At 43.4% G+C, this 26,976-nt stretch overlaps 1 protein-coding gene and 1 long non-coding RNA gene across 5 annotated transcripts in view; one reads left to right on the top strand and one right to left on the bottom strand.

Annotated features, from left to right (window-relative positions):
- Positions 185-26,976, top strand: part of ALPK2 (alpha kinase 2) — a 132,834-nt gene continuing 106,042 nt past the window's right edge. The window contains exons 1-4 of one of the 4 annotated variants that reach the window (XR_002338854.1): positions 185-895; positions 8,551-8,593; positions 10,754-10,881; positions 17,358-17,475. Coding sequence is in view for 3 of the 4 variants with exons in the window: in XM_001925970.7 (XP_001926005.5) it covers positions 817-895; positions 8,551-8,593; positions 10,754-10,881; positions 17,358-17,475 (368 nt within the window). In the remaining variant the exon portion in view is untranslated. Of the gene's footprint in view, positions 896-3,921; positions 4,132-8,550; positions 8,594-10,753; positions 10,882-17,357; positions 17,476-26,976 lie in introns of those variants that run through there. The other 3 variants (XM_001925970.7, XM_021073807.1, XM_013993295.2) reach the window with 3 other exon arrangements.
- The window catches only part of LOC106509068, a 31,706-nt gene continuing 21,820 nt past the window's right edge, over positions 17,091-26,976 (bottom strand). The window contains exon 3 of the long non-coding RNA XR_002338855.1: positions 17,091-17,998. This is a non-coding gene — a long non-coding RNA (uncharacterized LOC106509068). The remainder of the gene's footprint in view (positions 17,999-26,976) is intronic.

Genomic DNA, 26,976 nt, shown 5'->3' on the forward strand with positions numbered 1-26,976 from the left:
GAACGATTCTTCACAATCTGAAAAAATAGGGCTTATGGTATTTCTTCTCTGGATTTGTTCTGATCTTCCTCTCTTCTTACTACTGCAGTCAAAATAGGAAGAGAGAGAGAACATGTGGGAGGGGGGCAGCGAGGGAGAGAGGGGACCATGGGGGCGGGGGCGGGTGGATCCTCCCTTGCTGTGGCTTCTGCTTTTCTCAGAGAACTTCAGAGAAGGACGGTAACACCAGCTCTAAACGAACTACACATGACTCTTATTTTCGCCTCCCCTCCCCAATCCCCAAGGGTTTCCTATGTGTATTTCAAGAGCCAGATACCCTTGATAGAAGAACTGCTGGGGTTCCTCCCACAGTAATTGCTTTATCAGGCAGCGAGGTTTTGCTTTTCTAAGAGGCGAGCACCTGAACCCGAGGGCCAGCGTGGGCTTTGCCAAACGCTGCTTGGTCTCCGAGCCACCAGTGACAGCTAGTCTGTGTTTCATCAGCTCCCCGGGGCTGCATTTCACCAGGCCCCTTTGCCAGGGCCTCCCCGGCAGGCAGCGTCAACAAGTGTTGCACCTACTGCAGAAACAGCCCTCAAGTTTCATCACAGTGATGCTAAAAACTATTCTCCAGCTTCAGCAATGACCTAGTTCATTCAAGGGCAGGGGGGAAAAATGCTCTTCTTCCAGCACTTGCCTGGGCATGGAATTTTCTCTTAGGAATATAGGAGATTTTCTGGAAACAGACCCAACTGTGCCTTGAAAACCTTTGGAAGAGACCCTGAACCCTGTTAAGTCCTCTGAATCCCCAGCCCCAGGAACAGGGACGCCCAATCAATGCCTCACACGCAGCCTGGGGAGCCCACAGCTGAGCCAGCACCTCCTATCACGTCTCTTGGACCAAAAGTATTGAACAGTAAGTATGCAGACTTTGGTTTTACATAAGGAATGGCTGTGCTTTAAATAGTCGTTTACATTTTCTCCAGTGGGGAACAAAGTCCATTGTTTCCTTATGAATTAGAACAGGATAAAACAACGTAGGGTCAATCAAGCATATTTGCATATATTTAAGTAGCCAAATTCGCCTTCATTCTGACACTTTTGAGAAACTATTGTTGTTTTTTAATGTCTGTTTATTTTGGCTTGGCAATAATTTTAAAAGCTTCTTTCTCCTTATGGCAATGTCAAGAGTTAGGGCAAAATAAACATAAAGGATGACCCAAAGGAGCGATTTGTGAAGGCTTTGCAAGATAAAGTGTAATGACAATCTGAGAAAACGACCCAGGTAACTCGGGCTCTAGTACTTTTGCCTGAAATCTTTGAGTGTTTTAGTCAAAAGTTATTCCTTTTACTTGTGTTAGCTGCATGATTGAATCTCCCCTTTTTGGGTGGACACAGCAATATCTTGTCTGACAACAGGAATGAAGGCTGCTGCAAAGCCATCAAGCTTGTCAAAATGGCTGATGCAAACATTCATCGAGTCATTAAAGTCAGTTTTCTTTCTTTTTAAAAATTGTGGTAAGAACACTTAACCTGAGATCTACTGTCTTAATACACGTTTAAGTGTACAATACAGTACCGTTAACTATAGGCATGACGCTGTACTTGAGTTGTTAGATTTTTTGAAACATTTAAGGCAAAAAAGTCAACCCCCGAAAGACTGGTAAAATAGCACCACTGTCATGCATGTTACGTTTTGATGAACCCATCCAAACTTTGAAACCACTGATTAAAGGTGTCAGTTACAATCATTTAAAAATAGATAAAAGCAAGAGCAGCATTTAGAGCTGCTTCTGCTCTACTGATTTCCCTTCCACAGCCTTTTCCTTAGGTAAAGGTAGCCTTCATTTTTGAAGATTCATTACCTGGGGAGTGGTGAGAGAGTTTTTAAAACAGCCTTCCAGCTGTTGTAAGGGTAAGTCAAACGAGCCTCCTTCTGTGGCGCTTCTAAAATCCAGGATGTTGTGAGCTACCTTCTGAATGGAAAAATTGACAAATCCTGTATTGAAAGGCACTGATGGTCAAGAAACATGATCAGATCCTGGAAATTCAGATTTAAAACAAACGAAATGTATGTTAGCTGCCCAACTCCATTGTCCTTTGAAGGTTTTGCAAAACATGCAATCACAATTTGGGTGGGATTCCTATTTACATCACCTGCGGAGACACCGCCCCCATTTAATTAGTTTTGTTTTGTCTTTTGTCCTTTTAGGGCTGCACTCTCAGTATATGAAGTTTCCCAGGCTAGGGGTCGAATCAGAGCTGTTGCTGCCGGCCAACACCACAGCCACAGCAACGCCAAATCCGAGCCTCGTCTTCAACCTACACCACAGCTCACCGCAACGCCAGATCCTTAACCCATTGACCAAGGCCAGGGATCAAACCCGCAACCTCATGGTTCCTAGTCGGATTCGTTTCTGCTGCGCCACGACAGGAACTCCGCCATTTAATTAGTTCTTAACAGCCTCTGCACACTTCATGTAGCTATCAGCATATGCAAGGAGGATGCAGCTGAATGTCATAATTGGGGTAGTGATGTGGGGGAAGCAGGGTGGAGTAGAGGAATAAAACCTGCACCCTGGAGGTAGGTTTGGAACCAGATTCTGACTCTAGTACAGTTTCCAGCCTGTCTGAACTCGTGTTCTCACTTGTAAAATGAACGTAACACCATCCACTTTGACAGGATTGATGGGGGAATTAGATGAGTAAATGTACCTAAAGTATCTGTCACATCCAGCAAGGCTAGTTCCTCCCCTTGGTTAACTAAAAAGCTTCTTTCTTTCTTTTTCCTTCTTTTTCTCTTTCTCTCTTTTTCTCTTTTCTTGCTAAAATTTCAGAATGTGAAAGATTTAGGATGGGCCTGCTTGAAACTTCAGCCCAGGCAATTTAAAATATTCTCCCACAAAATAGTCGTGCCTTGGAACCACTGGGTGTGGTGTTCCTTATCTTTAAGATACACTTTACTTAAAAAAAAAAAAAAGAAAAGAAAAGGTTTTTAAAAAAGCAAGTAGAGGCAAAAATAAAAAGTTTTCGCCTAAGACTCTCCGACTGGCTGGGTTGAATGAAGGATGATGGTAGGATGTGGCTGAGGTAGAACTGACACTCTCCACAGCACTGTGTCCCCGGTCCCCACACAGCCGGCTTTCTTTGAGCTGGCTCACTGAGAGGTGGTTTGTTCAATGTAATCCATCCAGGCTCAGTTCATTACATGGCGGGAGTGTTATTTTTGCCCATTATGGGGCAGGGAGTGGGGCAGAAGAGAAACTAACATTTCCCAGGTCCTCCCCTCTGCTGCCTGATGCCTGAACTTCCACAGGGTGTCACCTCTAGGTGAAATTAAAATAAACAGTCCCCAGTTGCTCTGAGGCTTTTGCTGCAGAGAAATCAAGCGTGAGGACACAAGGAGCCTGGGAGAATGTGGAGGAGGAACCGGAGAGGGGATTTCTTTGCTACACGTGTTCTTAGTAATGACCCTAATGACACATGCCTAGATTGAACACAACAGTCAGTTCACCTCATTTCAACTTCAAACCAATGTGATTTGAGCCAGTTATTTCACCCAAGTTGGTCTCATTACAACACTGTCATGCTCTGTGTGTTTATAGCATCAGGATCTTTTCTCTCTTTCCTGTCTTTACCCTTAGGGAGAAGGACAAGGAAAAGAAAAGGTGGGGGAGGAGTTCCCTGGTGGCTCAGCAGGTTGGGAATCCATTCTTGTTATTGCTGTGGGTTGGGTTCGATCCCTAGCGTGGGAACCTCTGCATGCCTTGAGTAGCATGTAAAAAGAAAAAGAAAAAAAAAAGGGGAATGTATCCTTTCAATATAATAAGTTGAAAATCAGAATCAAGAAACCTGGACTCTGCTACTAACAAGCTGTGTGACCTTAGTGAAGTCTCTTGAGCTGCCTGTGTTTCAGGGGTGTTTTTCTATTGTGTTTTTCAGAATCAGAGGCTTTCCTACACTCTCTCACAGATTTCGTTTTACTCTCCTTTAAAGAATTGGAAACTGCCACAGAATTTAAATAGCAGAAGGGAGTGGAGTGGCAAGTCTCTCCAGTCCACCTTAAAAAAAGAAAAAAAAAAAATTCAGAACAAATCCAGAGAGAGCTACAACTCGGTGTGTCGGTGTGTCGACAACATAGCCATGTGCCAGGTACACTGTTGGGCATGTGGAGTTGCACACTATTAATACTTAAAAGTTAAATTATATTTGTTTCTTAGGTAACATGTATTAATTTAAAATATCCAAAAAGGTTATGCAGAGACAATGTTCTTTCCCCAGATATTTAGGCATCCTCCCCAGGTCGCCAGTTTCTTGTGTATTCCTAGAATCATTATGTGCATAAGTAAGCATGTTAGAATATGCGTTCTTCCTTTTTTGCTTATGCAAGTGATAATGTACTCTAAATTCTCTTCTGTATTTTTTTCACTTAACGGTATATTTTGGAGATTATTCCACATCAGTGCATAAGGAACCACCTTATTCTTTTTTAATGCTCTTTGCTATTAAAAACTAAAAACCCCGTTGTCTAGGTATACTGTAACCGGGTACCTGTTGATGGCCATTTAGGTTGCTTTCAACCTTTTGCTATCACAGCAGTGCTGCAATGAATATTAGGCATTTTTTAATCTCCTTCTTGTTTCTGTTTTAAAAATTACCTCTAATGAGGCATGTTTTGCAAATTGTACAAATCAGCCTTTCCAAGTGTTCAATTCAATGATGTTTTTAGTTTAATTTATCAAGTTGCACCACCATCGTCATTGGTCAGTTTTCAAACATTTTCTTCGCCTGCCAAAGAGCCCTCCTGTGTGTTTATTGTTAAATAGTATTCTCACTGTCTCCACTTCTAGCAACCACTAATCTACTTTTGGTCTCAGTAGTTTCTTTTGGACTTTTCATAGAAATGGACTCATACAATAAATGGTGTCTTGTGTCTGTGGCTCCTGTCGCTGAGCATGATGATCATGTTTTTGAGGTTCGTCCATGTTGTGCCATGTGGCCTCCTTTGTTCCTTTCATTGCCCATTGTGTTCCATTGTAGAGCTACACCACTTTCTGTCTGTCTGTTCACTGGTCGGACATTTAGGTTGTTTCCAATAGACATTTAGGTTACTTCCAATTTTTGATTATTATGAGTAATCCTGCTAAGAATTTTTTGTGGACGTGTTTTTAGTTCTCTTGGGTCAATTCTTAGGAATGAAATTTCTGGGTCTTTTGTAAGTTTATGTTTAACTTTTTAAGAAACTGTCAAGCTGTTTTCCAGAGCATCTGTGTCATTTTTACATTACCACCAGCCACGTTTGAAGGGTGCTTTTTTTCCATATCCTCACCCACGTTTGACTCTTGTTTTATAATAGCCGTCCTAGTGGGTGTGAAATGCTATCCTCTTTGTGGTTTTAACTTGTATTTCCCTAAAGACTAGTGAGGTTGAGCATCTTTCCTTGGGTTTTATTTATTTACTTGCTTTTATTTCTCACATCCAGCCTTAAAATCATATCCAAGAAACAGCACAATGCTTGGGTGCCAACAAATCTGGACTCATATCCCAGCTCTGCCACTTGCAGGCAGTGAGGAGTTAGGTTTGTTACATCAACTCTTTTTTTTTTTTTTTTTTTGGCAGCACCCTGGGCACGCACAAGTTCCTGGGCCAGGGATCGAACTTGCACCACAGCTGTAACCAGAGCCACAGCAGTGACAACATGGATCCTTAACTTACTGAGCCACGAAAGAAGTCCATGTCAACTCTTTATTTTTTTATTTTTTGTCTTTTTGCCTTTTCTAGGGCTGCTCCCATGGCATATGGAGGTTCCAGGCTAGGGGTCTAATCGGAGCTGTAGCCACCGGCCTACGCCACAGCTCACGGCAACACCAGATCCTTAACCCACTGAGCAAGGCCAGGGATCAAACCCACAACCTCATGGTTTCTAGTCAGATTCATTAACTACTAAGCCATAACGAGAACTTCCACATCAACTCTTTAAAGTCACCATAAGCCTCTGTCTAATTATGTGTGATGGAACATGATGGATGATAATGTGAGAAAAAGAATGGATTATATGTATGACTGGGTCATTTTGCTGTACAGCAGAAACTGACAGAACATTGTAAATCGACTATAATGAAAAAAGCCAAAAAGAGTTCCCATCGTAGCTCAGTGGTAACAAACCCGACTAGTATCCATGAGGACATGGGTCCGATCCCTGGCCTTGCTCAGTGGGTTAAGGATCCAGTGTTGCATGAGCTATGGTGTAGGTCACAGGCATGGCTCAGATATGGTGTTGCTGTGGCTGTGGTGTAGGCCAGCAGCTGCAGCTTCAATTCGACCCCTAGCCTGAGACCTTCCATGTGTTGCCGGTGCAGCCCTAAAAAGACAAAATAAATAAATAAATAAATTTTTAAAAAGTCACCCTAAGCACCTACATCTTATCTGTGAAAGCATAAAGAATCCCTGTCTGGTAGTTTCACAGTGAGGATTAAATGAGATAATGTTTATGAAGTGCCCAGCCTAGGGGCTGACATATAGAAGGCACCTCAAACGTGTTAATGTCTCTCCCTGCCTGGTCTGCCTTAATGCCACCTCCACCCCCAGATTTCCAGAACCAGTTTTGGGGAAGAGTGCTTTTCTTTCACAGGGCACTAGGTATTGACAGTGGATGTGGCATCCAAATCTGGAGTAACTGACAATGGCAAATTCAGGATCCCAATTGCCGTTGGATTAGGCTGGGTAATCAGGGCTGATCCCTCCCATCCTGGTGTGAAAGCATTGACTTTAGCGGCTGCTCCAGAAGAGCTGGCTGCCCAGTATCCACATGTGAGCTCAGAGCCCTCCCCTGATTCCTTCAGTTGACAGCAGCTTTCCTGCTGACAGCAGCCACGCCACTGACTATCTGTGGGGGGCAGATTAGCCAAAAGTTGGCATCCATCGAGGGCTTCAGATTTTGAAAGAATTCTGTTACCTCTTGCCTGTTCTCCACCAGTTTAAGAGGAAGATGTTTTTGTAATTTTGCTGTTCAGCCCCAAATCTTGATAGCAGCTCATGCTTACATAGTGCTTGCTGTGCTATTCAGAAGAGCTTTGTTCATACTCCATTTTGCTAACAACCACATGAAGTAGGTATTGCTGTTGCCTTTATTTCACAGATGAAGAAACTGAGGCAGAGAGACATAAAGCTAGTATGTGGTAAGCTAAAATTTGAACCCACAAATCCAGACCCTTCATCCACACCCTTCTCTTATTGAGGGTCTCGCCCATCTTGGATTATTTATCAAAATGGAATGTGTGAATACTCTTACTCCACAGTCTCAGTTTTTGGTATTTAGTCTAGAGAACCACATATTGCCCAAGGAGGCCCAGGATTTTTTTTTTCTTTTTTTTTGGCTTTTTAGGGCCACACCCATGGCATATGGAGGTTCCCAGGCTGGGGGTTGAATCAGAGTTGTAGCCACCAGCCTACACCACAGCCACAGCAATGTGAGATCTGAACCGCATCTTCAACCTACACCACAGCTCATGGCAATGCCAGATCCCCAATCCACTGAGCGAGGCCAGGGATTGAATCTGCATCCTTATGGATGCTAGTTGGGTTCTCTAACCCTTGAGCCACAATGAGAACTCCCAGGATGTTTTTGAGACACACTTGTAAGTCTGAAAAACCCTGGCCAAACTCTACGTCATCAATACAAGAACAGACAGATTAAGCATGGTATTGCCATATTATGTGGTACTGATTATCATCAAGCATTTTTTAAAAATGATGCAGCCCATTATGGGTTGGGTTGATGTTGGAAGACCGCCAAACTTGATAAATAAGATGAGCCAACTGCATGACAAGTATGTACAATTTAATGATGTACATACAACACAATTATATGTTAAATGTCAATGGATAGAAAAATTCCTGAAAGAACAGCAAACTCTTCCTCTTGGTACTGAGATGCAGCTATGCTTGTGGGAGATGTCACTTTTTGGTGTATTTTTTAAAACTTTTTTACAATTTTTTTTTTACTGTCATTAAAATTTTTTATTATAGTTGATTTACGATGTTCCATCAATTTCTGCTATACAACAAAGTGACGCATTCTCTCTCTCTCTCACACACACACACACACGTTCTTTTTCTCATATTCTATCATGTTCTATCACAACTGATTGGATATAGTTCCCTGTGCTCTACAGCAGGACCGCATTGCTTTTCCATTCTAAATGTAATAGTTTGCATCTACTAACCTCAAACTCCCAGTCCATCCCACTTGTTTGTTCATTTTAAAGAATACGAACATCTGCATTTAGACTCCGTGTAATTGAAGGTAAACGGCATTTTTAAAATGAAAGCAACTTGCTCTGGATCACACAGCTGAAAACCAAAAAAACATGCAGGTCTTGTGTTCATCCCCATTATGTTACTGCTCCCTAGTTGTCGGTGACCCCACTGTGGCCCCCTCTGCTTATTTCAGTGATTCACTGGTTATCCATGTCCTGCGGAGAATGATAAATCTGTCTTCAAGGGTTCTTACCTTCGGAGAAGCAAGGAAACATGAACCACAGCCTGACTTAACTGTCTTTTTCTTTGTAGTCAGTGCCCCGTGGCTGGGATATGTGATGACCGAACCAACAATGTGAGTCAAGTAGTGTGTTTGTCACTGTTGTAACCTGTGGCACTTTGCTGACAGGATGCTGTCCCCTGGGAAGGAGTCATAGATGGCACTTAAGGTCTTCAATGTCACCCCAACTTTTTTTTTTTCTTTTTAAGGGCTGCACCTGCAGCATATGAAAGTTCCAGGGCTGGGGGTCAAATCAGAGCTGCAGCTGCCGGCCTACACCACAGCCACAGCAGTGTAGGATCCAAGCTGCCTCTACGACCTATACCACAATTCATAGCAATGCCAGATCCTTAAGCCACTGAATGAGGCCAGGGATCCAACCCACATCCTTGTGGATACTAGTCAGGTTCATTACCACTGAGCCACAATGGGATCTCCTGTCACCCCAACTCTTGAGGGCTTGATTTGTTCTTTTTTCCCCTTCTACAACAGCGGCCCCTGGGAACAGGAATGTCTATTACAGGTGAATATAATACCAGGAGAAATTTTTAGATATGAATTGGTATATCTCTTGAAAAAAAAGTCATTGTGGTAACCCACAGCAGAAAAGGAAATTGATGAAACAAGCGAAGTCTTTCCTTAAAGTCTACTGATTACCATCTTGAAAACCAATTACGTAACAGGTTCTCCCTAGGCTATTTACATATATTATTCTAACCTCTGGAGAATTAAGTGCTTTACAGGAATCCTCACAGTAATCAAGGACCTATATACCATTATTATGCCTCCATTTCACAGACAAGGAAACTGAGGCACAGAGAGCTTGTGACGTGCTTGTGGAGCCTGTAAGGGGCAGAGTCAGAATTTGAGCCCAGGGTATCTGGCTCTAGAATTCTTAGGCACTGATGCTATGTTACCACTCAAAAATGACAAATGGAAAGGACTAAAGCTTCTGACTCCTAGTCCACTGCTTTTCTTGGATGACCTTGACTATATGCCATGTCCAAATCAATACACAAAAAGTTGTGTACAACTTAGGAAAGTTGGAGGTACAGTTCTCATCTTTGGGGAATTTACCACATCAGAAATAAGTCCTCAAAATATATTTGTGTGGAAGATGATTCTAAGAGTCTGTCTCTAAATTTCTACTGTTTGGATAGAACGAGATGTTATTTCCAAGCTTGGGGCTCCACCAAGGCTGGATTTAGCCATGGGATGCTAGCTACAAACCCAGAGGACAGAGTGGAAATGGAGGGTCCTCTGGGTTCGGAGAGACTGGTGTTCTTCGAGCTGCCATGGGACGTGCGCTGTGCTGGTCCAGGGCCGCCTTGTCAGCCTGTGTGGCCATGAGGGGGACTCTCGGGGAGTGGCCTCTGGAGCTGGTTTATCTTGAACACATTGCTGAGCCTTTGAGAGTCTCAGATTCTTCATTTGTAAGACATAGGTGGTATTAATAAGCCTCAAGGTCATTTAAAGGAGATTAAGTGAAATAACATATCTGGTGATTAACCAGGGGTCTAAGGCAGGCTTGGACTGATAAGGATGTGCTTGCTGAAAAAGGCCAGCCCACTCGCTGCCCTCCCCTGGGCACCTGCCTGGTGCTGGGAAGTTGCAGTCATTTCCCAGTTTCCCCTGGAGAAATTCCTCTTACCTGGGGATGCCTTTGCATTTAATCAACTCCTGTCTGGGAAGGCGAATATGCACACATTTTCAGAGTCCAAAGAAAAAGACTTTGAAGAGAGACGGAAAGAGCAAGGAGATGGCCCTGGCTAGGCTCATGCACTTTTCCCTCTCAGGCTGAGCTCGGGCTGCTGGGCCATGCGCTAGGACTCATGGTTAACCCCAGCCCCACCCCACCCCACCCCAGGGCTGCCCTTCCTGGGGACACTGGCAATGTCTGCAGACATTTTTGATTCTCACCACTTGGGGGCGAGGTACGACTGGCATCTAGTGGGTCGAAGCCAGGAATGCTGCTAAACATCCTACAAAGCATAGAACAGCCTCCATAACAAAGTCTCCGGCCCCAGTATCAGCAGTGGCAGTGAGAAAACCTGACCGAGGATTCCCAACCTGGCTGCCAGGCTGAGTGTCAGCACCCAGCCTTCCGCAGGCCAAGGGACCATGCTCCTTCTCTCCCTAAGGGTCATTCATGGGGGTGGTGGGGCTTCTTGAATTCCTGGGAAAAAGTCAGAGATGTCTCAACAAATGGTGATGTCAGTGATTTTTATTTTTCAGGTTCACGTGGCATGAAAGGATGACGGACTCAGGAGGGCCCCAGAGGTGCACACTTTGTTTCTTGTCTACATTGCTTTCCCAGAAAATTCCCGAGAAGTCAGATGCTGTGCTTCGCTGCATGATATCTGGTAACCATCATTGCCTCATCACCCTCTGAAATTTCCCTGCAGACCAGGTTTTTTGGCTCACAAAGGCATTGTTAAAACATTCTCTGGGAAAATTACTTGGGAACTTAGTTCTGAGTAAGTGATTGAGCAACTAAATCCTCTATGATTTTTTTTCTAGAAGATTTCTTCAAGTACCTCTCTGGACACATTATAGTGATCTTCACATCAGAGTGTGATAGTTGGCTAGGCAACTCCCATACTGTCTCTTTTTTCAGCAAATCCTCTCTTAACGTCCTGTGGCACACAGGAATGGCAGGAGTACCTTCACTTCCAGCAATTTACTGACTCTTCTTTATCACCTTTTGGCTAAATTCATCTCCCCATTGCTTGCTTTCTTCAGCTATGCTGGTTAGCAGTGAAAAGGTTAAAACCAAGACACACATGCCCAGTGGAGGAAGAGCAGGGGGCTTGAATTCCCCCTGACTGGAGAATAAATACCCCAGAGCTGATCCAGAATTGGTACCCACTGTGGGAAAAAGGATGTATTATTAAAAGAAAGTAGAAACAAAATAACTGAATAGGAAAGTGGTACCTGGTACCTTGTGGGTTGTTTTCTTTCTTGGATTATGTCTAGCCCTGGTGGTCTTTCCTGAGGGCAGACCGAAAACTCTTTCCCCCCTGATCTTTTTCTCTAGGTCCGGAGAGAAGAACCAGCCTCTGAAATGGTTGTGTTTCCTTAGCAGAAGTCACAATAAAATCTTGCTCTCTGTCTGGATGCTGGGGTGTAGGGCTGTGCACCCAGCCTCTCCAAGCCTAAAGGGCAGCTCCCCTCTCTTTGTCCGTAGCCATCCAGATTAGAGGGACAGGCTCAAGTCCATTACTGAGACTTCAGTGTAGCCCCATGTCTCCCTAGGAAGCCATGGTGTTTGGATGGACTCTAAACTTGGCTACCGGTCCCCATACATGTTAGCCAGATCCGTGTGAAACATTCTGGAGGTGGTTCTCAATATGCGACCTGCAGGTAGGCTTAAAAACAAGGGTAGGATTTTTGGGTGAGGTTTCCAGCAAGTAGAGGGAGAAAAGAGAACCACCCACAAGGTACAAGATACCACTTCCCTGTGCAAGTCTCATGTGAGGCTGATTATTCAGCTTTGTACCACGAGAAGGGGAAAAAAACAGTCAGCCAGTAAGAAACCAGGGGACTCCATCAGCCCTAATCAGTCTGAAATGAAAGATTGGAGCCCAAGAGATCAGAATGAGTTTCCTGGACCCAGCTCACGCAGACATAGCATAATGGCTTCAAAAAAAGTCAAGAGCACACAGGAAAGGAACAGTTAAATTTATCCTGAGAAGGAATCTGATAAAACCCACCAACAGGGGAATACGAGTCTGATAAGAATAGGCGGAAATGAAATGTGATCAGCAGCCTCCTTGATGGTTTTTGGGGAGGCTAAATTTTGGTGGCTTTGTCATTTGTCTGAAAGTGACAGCCAAGCAGCTGCTGGAGAAGATGAGTCCCCGCACTCAGGTCTGTCTGTCTGCTCCTGGTGCCAGGCACCGGCTGTGCGGCTGCTTACCTGGGGAAGGAGAAAGGTAGCCCAGAGGGGAGACTCCAGATTAGATGAGACAGGAATTCCCTGGTGGCTCAGCAAGTAAAGGCTGGCGTTGTCGCTGCTGTAGCTTGAGTCGCTGCTCCGACGTGCGTTCAATTCCTGGCCAGGAACTTCCACATGCCGTGTGCACGGCCAAAAAGAAAACGAATTAGATGAGATATATATATATAGAGAGAGGGAGAGGGGCTGTGAGCAGCCTCAGGTCCCTTCAGAGGTACAGGTATCACTGCCTTTTCTTGTTACCTCCCCAACATTTTTAGCTTTTTCTCTTCTATGACCTTAAAAAACATGGATTCTTTCCTCTGAGTGGTCTGAGGGGGCTTGTTCACTAAAAATCATGTGATAAGACACACACCACACACACACACACACACACACACACACAATCTATCTGGAATGGATTTAGAAAAGTATATTTGGCTTCCCTCCTGTATAGGTGGCATTTTATACATTTTCAAGGACACGGAAGCCAGGGAGGAAGCTTGTTGGCACACTCTGGAAAACTGCCTGCCCTGTCTGTTACAAGTAGGGGGAAATCCCAAGGGGTGAGTGAAATTCCTGGTGGTTTTACTAGATTAGCCCATCAGCACTACATCTGGTTAGTGATTGCCCTTCCGAGGGAGAAAGTGTAGGTCAGTTTCTGTGATGACATCAGTCACATAAGCAGAGAATCAGCCTGGGAAACCCGCAGTCCAGACTCTCTCATCATCCTCAGGAAGATACGGCTTTTGGCTAATCTATTTTGTTCCTCCCTCTTTTTTTTTTTTTTCCTTTTTAGGGCCGTGCTTTCGGCATATGGAAGTTCCTAGACTAGGGGTCGAATCAGCTATAGCTGCCGGCCTACACCACAGCCACAGCAATGCAGGATCCAAGCCGTGTCTGCGACCTACACCATAGCTCACGGCAACACCAGATCCTTAACCCAATGAATGAGGCCAGGGATTGACTAGAATCCTCATGGATTTTAACCTACCGAGCCAGTGAGAACTCTGTTCCTCCCTCTTTTGTACTGTAATATATACTCAGACGCTGAGCTCTCTTAAAGTGTGACTTTCAAAAACGTAAAGTGACCCCCATGCACATATGGAATGAACATTTCTAAGATTTCATTCAATTCTTTGAATAAAGAAGGAGCCAGAGGAGTTCATTGGTGGCCTAGAGATTAAGGACCTGGAATTGTCACTGCTGTGGCATAGGTTCGATCCCTGGCCCCGGGAACTTCCAAATGCCATGGGTGCAGCAAAAAAAAAAAAAGGCAGGGGGAGGGGGACTAGAAAGTATTAAGGCCAGAACATTTGAGGAGTCGTATATATATGTTTTTTTTTAATTTTTAAATGATTTTTTTTCCATTATAGCTGGTTTACCGTGTTCTATCAATTTTCTACTATACAGCAAGGTGACCCAGTCACACATATATATATACATTCTTTTTTTCTCACATTATCATGTTTCATCATAAATGACTAGATATAGTTGCCAGTGCAATACAGCAGGATCTCATTGCTTATCCACTTCAAGTACAATAGTTTGCATCTATTAACCCCAAATTCCCAGTCCAGCCCACTCCCTCCCCTCCCCACCTCCCCCTTGGCAACCACAAGTCTGTTCTCCAAGTCCATGATTTTCTTTTCTGTGGAAAGTCTCATTTGTGCTGTGTATTAGATACCAGATAAAATATGAATGATATCATATGGTATTTGTCTTTCTCTTTCTGACTTATTTCACTCAGTATGAGATCTCTAGTTCCATTCATGTTCCTATAAATGGCATTATTTTGTTCTTTTTTATGGCTGAGTAGTATTCCATTGTGTACACATACATACATACACACACACATATATATATACACATACATACATATATATATATATATATATACACCACATCTTCCTAATCCAATCCTCTGTCAATGGACATTTGGATTGTTTCCATGTCTTTGCTATTGTGAATAGAGCTGCAATGAACATGCGGGTGTTTGTCCAGATATATGCTCAAGAGTGGGATTGCTGGGTCATATGGTAGTTCTATGTACCATTCTCTTAAGGTACCTCCATATACTGTTTTCCATAGTGGTTATACCAGCTTACATTCCCACCAACAGTGCAGCAGGGTTCCCTTTTCTCCACACCCCCTCTAGCATTTGTTATTTGTGGACTTATTAATGATGGCCATTCTGACTGGCGTGAGGTGGTATCTCATGGTAGTTTTGATTTGCATTTCTCTAATAATCAGTGATGTTGAGCATTTTTTCATGTGCTTATTGGCCATCTGTATATCTTCTTTGGAGAAATGTCTCTCATGTCTTTTGCCCATTTTTCCACGGGGTTGTTGGCTTTTTTGCTGTTGCGTTGTAAAAGCTGTTTGTATATTTTAAAGATTAAGCCCTTGTCAGTTGCATCATTTGACACTATTTTCTCCCATTCTTTAAGTTGTCTTTTTGTTTTCTTTTTGGTTTCCTTTACTATGCAAAAGCTTGTCAGTTTGAACAGATCCCATTGTTTTATTTTTGCTTTTATTTCTGTTGCTTTGGGAGACTGACCTGAGAAAACATTTGTAAGGTTGATATCAGAGAATGTTTTGCCTATGTTCTCTTCTAGGAGTTTGATGGTGTCTTATATTTAGGTCTTTCAGCCATTTTGAGTTTGTTTTTGTGCATGGTGTGAGGGTGTGTTCTAATTTCATTGATTTGCATGCTCCTGTCCAGGTTTCTCAGCAATACTTGCTGAAAAGACTGTCTTTTTCCCATTTTATATTCTTGCCTCCTTTGTCAGAGATTAATTGACCAGAGGTGTCTGGGTTTATTTCTGGCTCCTCTATTCTGTTCCATTGGTCTATCTGTCTGTTTTGTTATCAGTACTACACTGTCTTGATGACTGTGGCTTTGCAATATTGCCTAAAGTTTGGGAGAGTTATGCCTCCTGCTTGGTTTTTGTTCCGCAGGATTGCTTTGGCAATTCTGGGTCTTTTGTGGTTCCATATAAATTTTTGAATTGTTTGTTCTAGTTCTGTGAAAAATGTCATGAGTAATTTGATAGGGATTGCATTGAATCTGTAGATTGCTTTGGGTAGTATGGCCATTTTTGCAATATTAATTTTTCCAACCCAGGAGCATGGAATATTTTTCCATTTCTTTACATCCTCTTTAATTTCCTTGATTAATGTTTTATAGTTCTCAGCATATAAGTCTTTCATCTCCTTGGTCAGGTGTATTCCCAGGTATTTGATTTCTTTGGGTGGAATTTTGAAAGGTATTGTATTTTTGTATTCCTTTTCTAATATTTCATTGTTAGTATGCTGAAATGGAACTGATTTCTGGATGTTAATCTTATATCCTGCTACTTTGCTGAATTTGTTGATCAGTTCAAGTAGTTTTTGAATTGAGTCCTTAGGGTTTTCTATATATACTATCATGTCATCTGCATATAGTGACAGTTTTACCTCTTCTCTTTTAATTTGGATACCTTTTATTTCTTTTGTTTATCTGATTGCTGTGGCTAGGACTTCCAATACTCTGTAGAATAACAGTGGTGAGAGTGGGCATCCTTGTCTTATTCCAGATTTTAGTGGGAAGGCTTTCAGCTTTTCTCCATTGAGTATTATATTTGCTGAGGGTTTGTCATAAATGGCTTTTGTTATGTTAAATTATGTTCCCTCTATACCCACTTTGGTAAGAGTTTTTATCATGAATGGAAGTTGGACTTTGTCAAATGCTTTTTCTGCATCTATTGAGATAATCATGTGGTTTTTGATTTTTCTTTTGTTAATGTGGTGTATGATGTTGATCGATTTGCGTATGTTGAACCATCCTTGTGAACCTGAGCTGAATCCTACCTGGTCATGGTGTATGATCTTTTTGATATGTTGTTGGATTCGGTTGGCTAAAATTTTGTTGAGAATTTTTGTGTCTATATTCATCAAAGATATTGGCCTATAATTTTCTTTTTTGGTGGTATCTTTGTCTGGCTTTGGTATTAGGGGGAGTTGGATATTTATAGGCAACTTAATAAAGGCATGTTAGGATAAGAGATCTGAGTTAGGTAAAACACTAGTTAATGTCCTATAGGGTAATAAATTGTAATTTATGGGATTATCTTGTCTGCTAGAGAGAGGTTATTTGCATTTCTATTGAGTAAAAAGTTACTTGAAGTTTACATGTAACTTCATTAAATCTGAGAATTTTAATCACTAGTAATCATCAGTGAAACAAAGTACATTCCACTTTGTCTTGGACGGACCTTTGCTCCCCCATGTAACATTGAAGATACCATCCACGTTTTTGCCCTATATCCAAGTTTTAGATAATTTTTCTTTTTTTTCTTTTTTTCGTTTTTGATTTGTTGGCCATACTTGTGACATGCAGAAGTTCCAGGGCCAAGGAATGAACCTGCACCACAGCAGTGACAACACTGGATTCTTAAACTACTGTGCCACCAGGGAACTCCTAGATAATTTTTCCTAATAGCTCCTTGAGTTTAAGCTCCTTGAGTTTAGGAACAGCATTTTTCATTTTATATGCCCCACCCCCCACCCCAGCACAATATCATCTTTGGTGCATAATATGCCCAGTGGTGCTTCCTGAATAAGGCTTTTTTTTTTTTTTTTTTTTTTTTTTGCCTGTTCCTGTGGCATGTAGAAGTAAGTTCCCTAGCCAGGGACTGAACCTTTGCTACAGCAGTAACAACACTGGATCCTTAACCTGCTGCACCACAGGGGAACTCCTGAAGGATGCATCTTTGTCAGTGAGAGAGAGCTTTTCTATTTTGCCGACTGACATCCATCATGTTTGTCCCTATTATTAATCACCCATTCTTATTCATCGTTTTATGATTTTCTTTTCTAAAAATACTTTACATAACAAGGATATTCTTATTTCTTTTTCATCAGGTCAGCCCAAGCCAGAGGTTACTTGGTATAAGAATGGTCGAACCATAGATAACTGTGGCATTGTCTCCAGTTATGAATTCTTCGAGAATCAATATATTCATGTATTACATCTCTCTTGGTAAGTGGACTGTGTCCCAAGATCCCTGTGTTCTACCATGTGCTGGGTCCTATGAGGTAAGGCCAAAAGATTGTCTCATGTTTGCTTTTTGAGTCTTAATGTCAGATGCTGTTGGCAGTCATCAGCCAGGGCATTCTGCAGCGACTCTGCTGAGCTCTGCCTGGTCACTCATCACACACCTGTAATTTGCCACCATTGATGGAATTATACCTTTATCTGGAATTGTACCCAGGGTGGCCCAGCCATTTTCATTCATTAAATGGGTTTTTTATTTCATCTTGTTCTCCCTAGAAAGTTAAGAGGTATGATAGGATTTCAGCAGCCATCCAGTGTTTCTTTTGTAAGAGTGGAAGGAAGGGTAAGTGACCCACCCTGATCCTATAGCAAGTTGGTGATGGAGTTGAGGGTGGAAACCATACCTTCTGGCTTTATTAGAGGAAGTAGCATGGACCAGTAGAGTCTCTTCTCATTCTTTTTCGTTCCCCCAAGAACTATCTATTCAGATGAAATCAGGAAGTTCCGTCTGTGAAGTAGAGAAAATGAGAACTACTCTGATTGAAACTGGGCGGGAAGTCTGTGCTCTCCAGTGCTACTAAATTGGTCTTTATGTCCCTATGGTGGCTCTGAGGGTACTGAAGTCTGCAGAGCATGGTATGAGAATGACTGGTGGGCATGGTTGTGTGTCAATAGCCTTGGACTTGAGAATAACAAAGTTAAGACTTGGGTTTGCATTTTAGCTCTGCCATTTTCTGGCTGTGTGACCTTGGCTAGCTAGTTAACCTCTCCAAAACTCAATTTTTTCACCCAGGAGTTCCCATCATAGTGCAGCGGAAATGAAACTGACTAGGAACCAGGAGGGTGCGGGTTCGATCCCTGGCCTTGCTCAGTGGGTTAAGGATCTGGCATTGCCGTGAGCTGTGGTGTAGGTCGCAGACGCAACTTGGCTCTGGCGTTGCTGTGGCTCTGGCATAGGCCAGCAGCTAAAAAGAGACAAAAAGACCAAAAAAAAAAAAGAAATAAAAAAGTAAAAATTTCTTCACCCATAAAAAGAGTGGCTGAGTGAATTAAATGACTTAATGATTGTAAAAGTCTTGCTATATAGTAGTTGCTCAATAAAAGCTTCCTTCTCATCTATGCTTTTGTTTTAAAGTAAGGTCAGAGGTCATTTTATTGTGGTCGAAATGCTTCACTCAACTGGCCTACAGCCTAACTAACCTGATATTCAAGACATCCATTTTTTTCACTCATTAATTAATTTAATTTTAATTTTTTTTGTTTTTGTTTTTGTTTTGTTTTTTGTTTTATTTTTTTTGTCTTTTTGCTATTTCTTGGGCTGCTCCTGTGGCATACAGAGGTTCCCAGGCTGGGGGTTGAATTGGAGCTGTAGCCGCCGGCCTACACCACAGCCACAGCCACGCAGGATCCGAGCCGCATCTGCAACCTACACCACAGCTCAAGGCAACGCTGGATCGTCAACCCACTGAGCAAGGGCAGGGACTGAACCCACAATCTCGTGGTTCCTAGTCGGATTCATTAACCACTGTGCCACGACGGGAACTCCTTTTGGTTTTGTTTTTTTTCATTAATTAATTTTAAAATGATACTCATCAAGCAGCTACTACACAGCAGGCATGTTGCTTAATGCCAGGGTAAAGGTGAACAGTGCAAATATTATCTACACCCTCATAAAACCTCAAGTCCACCAAGGAAGACAAGTGGTGAATAAGTCACACCATTCTTCCTATCATGCTTTCAATATACGGGGAGGCAGCCCAGCTGCCATGGCTGCCCCTAAGCCATGGATTGGACTTCCTGCCTCTTCATTCCAATTTTGCCAAGGCCTTCCCCACTCTTCTTTACCCCACTGAGCTTAGAATCTACCTGTACGGCCCACAGGCAATTCTCTTCTCCTCACACAGACCTCCCTTTGGGTGCTTATTTACTGATCAGGATTGGTGATTGTTCAAGTAGGCTGTGGGCCTCCTAGAGGCAGGAATCCTCTCTATTTCACACTAATACATCATCTATCCACCTATCTGTCTATCAAATGTCATAGATATATGATGTTGATTATATATATATTATATATATATATGTTATATATATATGATGTTGTGGTTGTTGGTGTGCTTAGATCAGCATTGGAAAAATTTTTCTATAAAGGCCAAATAGTAAATAATTTTGGCTTTGAAGGCCAGATGGTCTCTGTCACAACTACTCAAATCTGCTGTCATAGTGCAAAAGCAGCCATAGACCCTGCCCCCCCCAAAAGCAAAAACCATGGCTGTGTTCCAATAAAACTTTATTTATAGAAGCAATTGGGGGCCAGATTTGACCCATGGACCATGGTTTGCCAACTGCTGGTCTAGATGGTAAGATCCTTGAGGATCCACGTGCTGTATTTCTTTATGTTTTCTACTCCTGTCTTTGTCCCTCTGAGCACTTAATACATGTTTCTTGATTGATGAGTTTGGGTCTCACACTAAGCTAAACTATCATGATACTCACTTTTTTAGCCAGAAGAGAAGCTTCTTGTGTATTCTTTTACTGATGGAATACCATTTAAGGGGCGAGATCTGCCATTGTTATTTGCTGTTTATACAGGACCAGGAATATAGACAAAACATTTGTAGGTTATTAAGGAAGTTAAGGGGTGGCCATGGTGAAGCCCAGGGGCAGGTGGGAAGGTTAAAATGGGAGAAACAGGGAACATATCCAATCACTTGTGATGGAACATGATGGAAGATGATATGAGAAAAAGAATGTATGTGTATATACATATATACATACACACATGTGCATATATACATATATAACTGGGTCGCTTTGCTATACAGCACAAATTGACAGACCATTGTAAATCAACTATATTAAATTAAAAAAAAAGCAATATGGGAGAGACACTCACAGGGAAGAGAAACTTAGGAAGGGAGCTAGTGCTGTGAAAGGGCAGGGGGTCCTCATTTTCTGCTCTGAAGTCCAGCAGGCAGGTGTTTACCATAAAAATTAAAGCTGTAAAGTGGCAGAATACACTCTTTCCAAGTTTTGGGCCTGCTGTTTTGAAAAGTAGCCCACCTCCTGGGAAAATTATTCAGTCCTCAGGCAATGAAGAGTGGCAGGGCAATATAATACTAGATGTGGCTGCATTTCTTTCTGCTTAGCAGTAAATATGTTGGGTATTAATAATCTTTAAAAGTTCTGGCTTTGTATACTGTTAGTTCTGAGCTGTAGCTGCCCACTAGCATCACCTGGGGAGCTTTCAAAACCACTAATGCTTGGCCTTCACCCTTGACAAAGGTCAATCCCAAGCCCAGGTGATTGCAATGTGCGGTCCAAGATGCAAAATGCGTTACATCCTAAAACATTCATCTGCAAAGTAGTTTGACTTCTACCCCCATATTAAGTGCTGGTCAGGAAATGGGTGGTATTTTGTGCAACCACCTTTCAAAGATTGAAAGTTAGTTGGTTGTTACAGTATCTGTCTTGATTTTTCTCGCCGTCATCAAGGCAACATAAACCACCAGATTAGCCCTAGCTCCCCAAAGAACTCTACTTAACCTACCTGTGCTTCGTCTTTCAGTCATTAAATCTGAGTTCTTAGATATTTGAGAGCTTCTGTTTCTGTGTTTCCCAAGGGCTTTTTCTGGTTTAATAAATCTGATCTGCAGTTCTGCTTTGGGGCCCAGAGCCTGCTGCCTTCTTTGTTTTTTGCTTTTGCTTTTTTTTTTTTTTTGTCTTTTTGCCTTTTCTAAGGCCGCTTCCTGCGGTATATGGAGATTCCTAGGCTAGGGGTCTCCACCGGCCTACTCCACAGCCACAGCAACACGGGATCCAAGTTGCGTCTGTGACCTACACCACAGCTCATGGCAACGCTGGATCCTTAACCCACTGAGCACGGCCAGGGATCGAACACGCAACCTTATGGTTCCTAGTCAGATTCATTAACCACTGCGCCACGATGGGAACTCCCCCAGAGCCTGCTGCCTTCTTTATCCACATTCCAATCCTCCCTCTGCCCTCAACTCCCCTCCCCTGTTCCTCCTTCATTCTCCTCCTAAGGCCACTCTGTTCTTGTAAAAGTGTCTCTTGGGCAAGTGAGGCTACTTGGAGAGGTGGCTCAGTGTCATTAGTGATCTTTACATGAGCACGGGTCAAGTGTGCTTGGCAGACAAAAGATGTAGAAAGCCAAGAAATCATTCCCAGAGAGAAACATCAATAATAATAGTATAGTTTGCACTGTAGCATGAAGACAATTTTTTTTTTTCCCCAAAAGACGTAGGGGTTGGGAGGAGGGGAGGAAAATGCAAATAGATGTCTTCTGCCTCACAGAGCAAGTTGTAAGGGCATGAATACAAACGGGGAACTGTGGTCTCTTATGAACACTATTTAAAGATGGGCAGCAAAGCAACTGATACAAATCTGTTCAGGGGAGCTCCTGTTGTGGCTCAGCAGGTTAAGAATCCGACTAATATCCATGAAGATGTGAGTTCGATCCCTGGCCTTGCTCAGTGGGTTAAGGATCTGGTGTAACCATGAGCTGTGGTATAGGTCGCAGATACAGCTCATATCTGGTTGATGTAGCTTGGATCTGGTGTGGCTGTGGTATAGGTTGGAAGCTGCAGCTCTGATTCGACCACTAACCTGGGAACTTCCATATGCTGTGGGTGCAGCTCAAAAAAGACAAAAAAAAAAAAAAAAAATTCTGTCCAGGAACCCATACCTAGATAGGAACAAGGAGGCCTCTTTATGGTCACAGTCATATCCAGTAATGCTCAGAGGGAGCCCAGGTTACAAGTGATTCATGGGTGGGGGGAGGTGACCAGCTCAGGAGTATCTGGGTTAGAGGGATGGAGAAGCAGCCCTTCTTGTCTCTTGTCAGCTCAGCCCTGGCACTGGCTGGGCTGGAGGCAGACCATGCAGAGGGCCCTGTGTGGACAAGGGCCAGGACAACTGCGCAGTTACCACAGGCCAATCTGCTCTTGTGTGTATGGGTTGAATAGGGTCCCTCCCAAAGTTCATGTTCACCTGGGACCACAGATTGTGATCTTATTGCATGATAAGGGTCTTTGCAGATATATTTATGTAATTGAGATGAGACCAGGTATTCCTTTTGGGGCTCAGTGGGTTAAAGACCTGATGTCTCTGTGAGGCTGCAGGTTTGATTCCTGGCCTCGCTCAGTGGGTTAAGGATCCGGCATGGTCGTGAGCTACAGTGTAGTTCATAGACGTGGATCGGATCCAACGTTGCTGTTACTGTGGTATAGCCTGGCAGGCTGAGGTCTGATTCAACTCCTGGCCTGGGGAACTTGCATATGCCTTGGGTGTGGCCCTAAAAAGAGAAAACAAAAAAACAAAAGATGAGTTCATATTTTGATTAATATAGGCCCTGACTAGTCTCCTTATAAAGGGAGAAAACAGAGACACAGACAGAGGGAGATGGCCATGTGAAGACAGGTTGAGATTAGAGTGATGCAGCTGTGAGGCAAGAAATGCCAAGGATGCCTGAAGGTGGGAAGATCAAGGGGAGAGTCTTTCTGAGGATCTCCCTTCAGAGGGAGCACAGCCCTGCTGACACCTTGATTTTGGACTTCTGGCCTCCAGAGCCATGAGGGAATAAATCTTTATTTTATGCTACTCTCTTTGTGACAGTTTGTTGTGTCAGCTTTAGGAAACTAATACATAGTGTGTCTGAACATTCAAAGAACAAACAAACAAACAAAAACATGCTGCCTGCCGTTCACCTACCTCGGTGTTAGCTTTATCTGCTAATGTTGTGCTGGTTCCCAAGATACCAGCTGAGTTCATCCAGCCCCCTCAGGAGACGTCTGGAGGTCCAGGGGCAAAGAGCAGTTTTTCCACCTTTGCCCCAAATTGGGTATTGATTACTCAAGATTTTGAAGGAAAAGAGTTCCTGTCATGGTGCAACGGAAACAAATCCAACTAGGAACTATGAGGTTGTGGGTTTGATCCTTGGCCTCGCACAGTGAGTTAAGGATCTGGTGTTGCTGTGGCTGTGGTGCAGGCTGGCAGCTGCAGCTTCAATTTGACCCCTAGGCTGGGAACCTCCATATGCCACGGGTGCAGCCCTAAAAAAAAAAAAAAAGCAAAAAAAAAAAAAATTTTTTTTTGAAGGAAAAGAAGTCCAATATGAGAGTTTCCTGGATCACTTGTGTTTTTGCCCCCAGGGGACATCTGGCCATACGTGGAGACATTTTTGATTGTCATGACTGGGAAGGAGTGCACCTGGCATCCAGTGGATAGAGGCCACGGATGCTGCTAAATGCTCCACGTTGCCTGGGACCACTCCCAACAAAGAATCATCTATTCTGTAAAGCCAGTGGTGCTGAGGTTGAGAAATAGTGTCACAAACCACCACAAAACAGAGTGCCACAAAACAGCAGCAGTTGATTATTTCTCATGACTCTGTGGGCTGGCAGGGGTTCCTTGGCTGGTGTTACCTGGTTCACACATGCTCACTTGTGGACTTGCATCTGTCTGAGGACTGGTGAGGCTGAAGTTCCAAGATGGCTTCACCAATAGGTCTGGTGGTTGTAGCTGGCTGTTGGCCAGGCCCCCTCAGTTCTCTTGCATGTGGACTCTTCCTCCATTTGGCTAGAACTGGCTTCCTATATGTTGGTCTCAGGGCAGCAATCCAAGAGAAGGCTGAAAGTCTTCTTTAGCTCCTTTATGACATAATTCTACCATATTCTCTGGACCAAAACAAGTCACAGGACCAGATCGGATTCAAAAGGCATAAAGAAAGATGCCACCTTTTGATGAGTGGAGTAGAAATGTCACTTTGCAACAGGATGTACATAACTGGATGAGAGGAATTAGTGGCCACATTTTGTAACTTTTTTTTTTTTAAGGCCTGCACCCACAGTATATGGAAGTTCCCAGGCTAGGGGTCGAATTGGAGCTGCAGCTGCTGGCCTACACCACAGCCACAGCAACATGGGATCTGAGCCTCACATGAGCCCTACACCACAACTCACGGCAATGCTGTATCCTTAGGCCAGGGATCAAACCCACATCCTCATGGATGCTAGTTGGGATCATTAACTGCTAAGCCACGAAGGGAACACCCACATTTTGTAATCTAATGAACGCTTAAGAGTTCAAAAGAAGCGTGATGCTTGTTAGCTATGTGGCCTTGAGCAAGTCAGTTAAATTGAGTTAAATTAAAATGAGTGTTTGTGACGAGGTATTGAGGTGATTCATGAAAATGGTCAACAAAGTGTGCAAGTAAGTGCAACAAACACTAGTTGTTATTAGTAGTTACCACTCCCTGAAGGCATTGTGTTCTCTGAATTACTCTCAAAGAATCACTTTGTCCTAGCTTATAATTCCAGGTGTGTTTAGAGCCAGGATACTTTTATATGAACAGTTTTGAAAAGTGTTAGACTTGGTGGAGAATTTTCAAAGACAAGGTGGAAATGGATATTTAACAGGAGAGCTATAACCCAGACACAGGGTTGAAGCTGTCTTTGTCATATGTTTATACTCAAAACCCTCATTTCGATGGTTTGTAGAAGGTGGACTCTGTGACTTTAGTGATGTCTCATGGCCAGGAAGTCGTGGGACACTGTTTTATCTCTGAAGCTACTCTGGTTTATAGCAGGCAGGGGATTATTCATAAGCAGTCGTTGTCTGAGCCAAAGATTTTGGCCCTGGAGGGACCCTCAGCCTCTTTTTATACCCAGGGAGGCCCCAGATTCTTTCCCAAATGTCTAAAAAACATGAGTTGTTCATTGTGAATGGGGCTAGGCAAACGAGTATAGGGCAATCAGCTAAAAATATCTCCATTCCTGGAGTCCCATGGTAGCTCATCTGGTTAAGGATCTGGTGTTGTCACTGCTGTGGCTCAGGTTGCTGCTGTCATGCGGGTTTGATCCTTGGCCTGGGAACTTCTGCATACTGTGGGTGATGCCAAAAAACCAAAAAACAAAACAAAAAAACTCCATTCCTGGAAGAAACACCTCAAGGCACACATCCTGCTAAACTTCACCTATGAAGGACAAGGCGATTATATCCACTATTGAAAGTAAGGATTTGAAGCAGGTTTGTCCCAGATCTACTTCTCATAAGTGGTATCATCTTGGGCAAGTTGCTTAACCTCTCTGTGCCTCAGTTTCCTTACGTGCAAAATGCGGATAAAGATAGTACCTGCTTCATGGCATTGGCGTAGAGATTAAATGGACACATGCAAAGAATTTAGAATAATAAATAACAAATAATAGTTACTTTGTACAGTTTGAGTGTGTTCCCCACACTGAACTATAATTTTGGGACTGATTAAAACTAGGACAACTTAGGAGTTCCCGTTGTGTGTGGTTCAGCGGTAATGAAACTGACTAGTATCCGTGAGGACGTGGGTTCGATTCCTGGCCTCCCAAAGTGGGTTAAGGATCCAGTGTTGCCGTGAGCTGTGCTATAGGTCACAGACATGGCTCAGATCTAGCATTGCTATGGCTGTGGCATAGGTTGGCAGCTGCGGCTCTGATTCAGCCCCTAGCCTGGGAGCTTCCATGTGCGGGGGGCTGTGGCCCTAAAAAGACAAAAGGACAGTTTAGAGGTAAGAAAAGTAGCTTAGTTTGGCAGCATTTTTCCTCTCTGCTCTTTTCCTTTTGGTGGATACAATATAATTCACATGCTTTTGTTTGTTTGGTGTTTTTTTTTGCTTTTTTCTAGGGCCATGCCTGCAGCATATGGAGGTTCCCAGGCTAGGGGTCTAATTGGAGCTGTAGCTGCTGGCCTACACCAGAGCCACAGCAACGCAGGATCCGAGCCACACCTGTGACCTACACCACAGCTCACAGCAATGCTGGATCCTTAACCCACTGACTGAGGCCAGGGGTCAAACCCACAACCTCATGGTTCCTAGTTGGATTCATTTCCGCTGCGCCACGACGGGAACTCTAGATTCACATGTTTGATCAAGGAATCATCGGGTAGAAATAAAGGTGACTGAATCTTGCTATGTCTTGGCTGAGACAGAAAAGGCACCTCATCTGAGGCTGGAAAGCATTTTGTGAACTTGGTGTTCCTGTGAGCTTAAGTAGGTGTCACAAGTCTTAAAGATGACTGATAGAGCTTTCCAGCGCCATGAGGGCCTCTGTATTCCCAGCACAGAGCCGGGGCGGGCTCCTGAACATTCTTCCTGAATGAATTCAGCAGGTGTGCATCACCGTGGTCATTCCTCAGACCACCGCCTGCAGCATTTCTTGAATGAGTCCCAAGGGTCTAATAAGAAGTGCCCATTTGGTCCCTGGGGTGATAGGTCTGTGCCAATAATCCGCTGCCCGTCGTCACATTCCAGTTTTAACTTTGGTAGTTAAGTGTCTCAGTGGAGTGAATGACAGGGGCCACTCAGCTTTTCCTGTGTGCTCACTCGTCCTTTCCTGGGGATAGAACTTGGGCCATTGCTGCCACTGTAGGGCAAATCCATGCTAATCTAGGGGCAGGTGACAGGTCAGTCCAAGAGCCCCTCCCAAGATGGTG

This window comes from Sus scrofa, chromosome 1 (genome assembly GCF_000003025.6).
Source record: "Sus scrofa isolate TJ Tabasco breed Duroc chromosome 1, Sscrofa11.1, whole genome shotgun sequence".
Lineage (NCBI taxonomy): Eukaryota > Metazoa > Chordata > Mammalia > Artiodactyla > Suidae > Sus > Sus scrofa.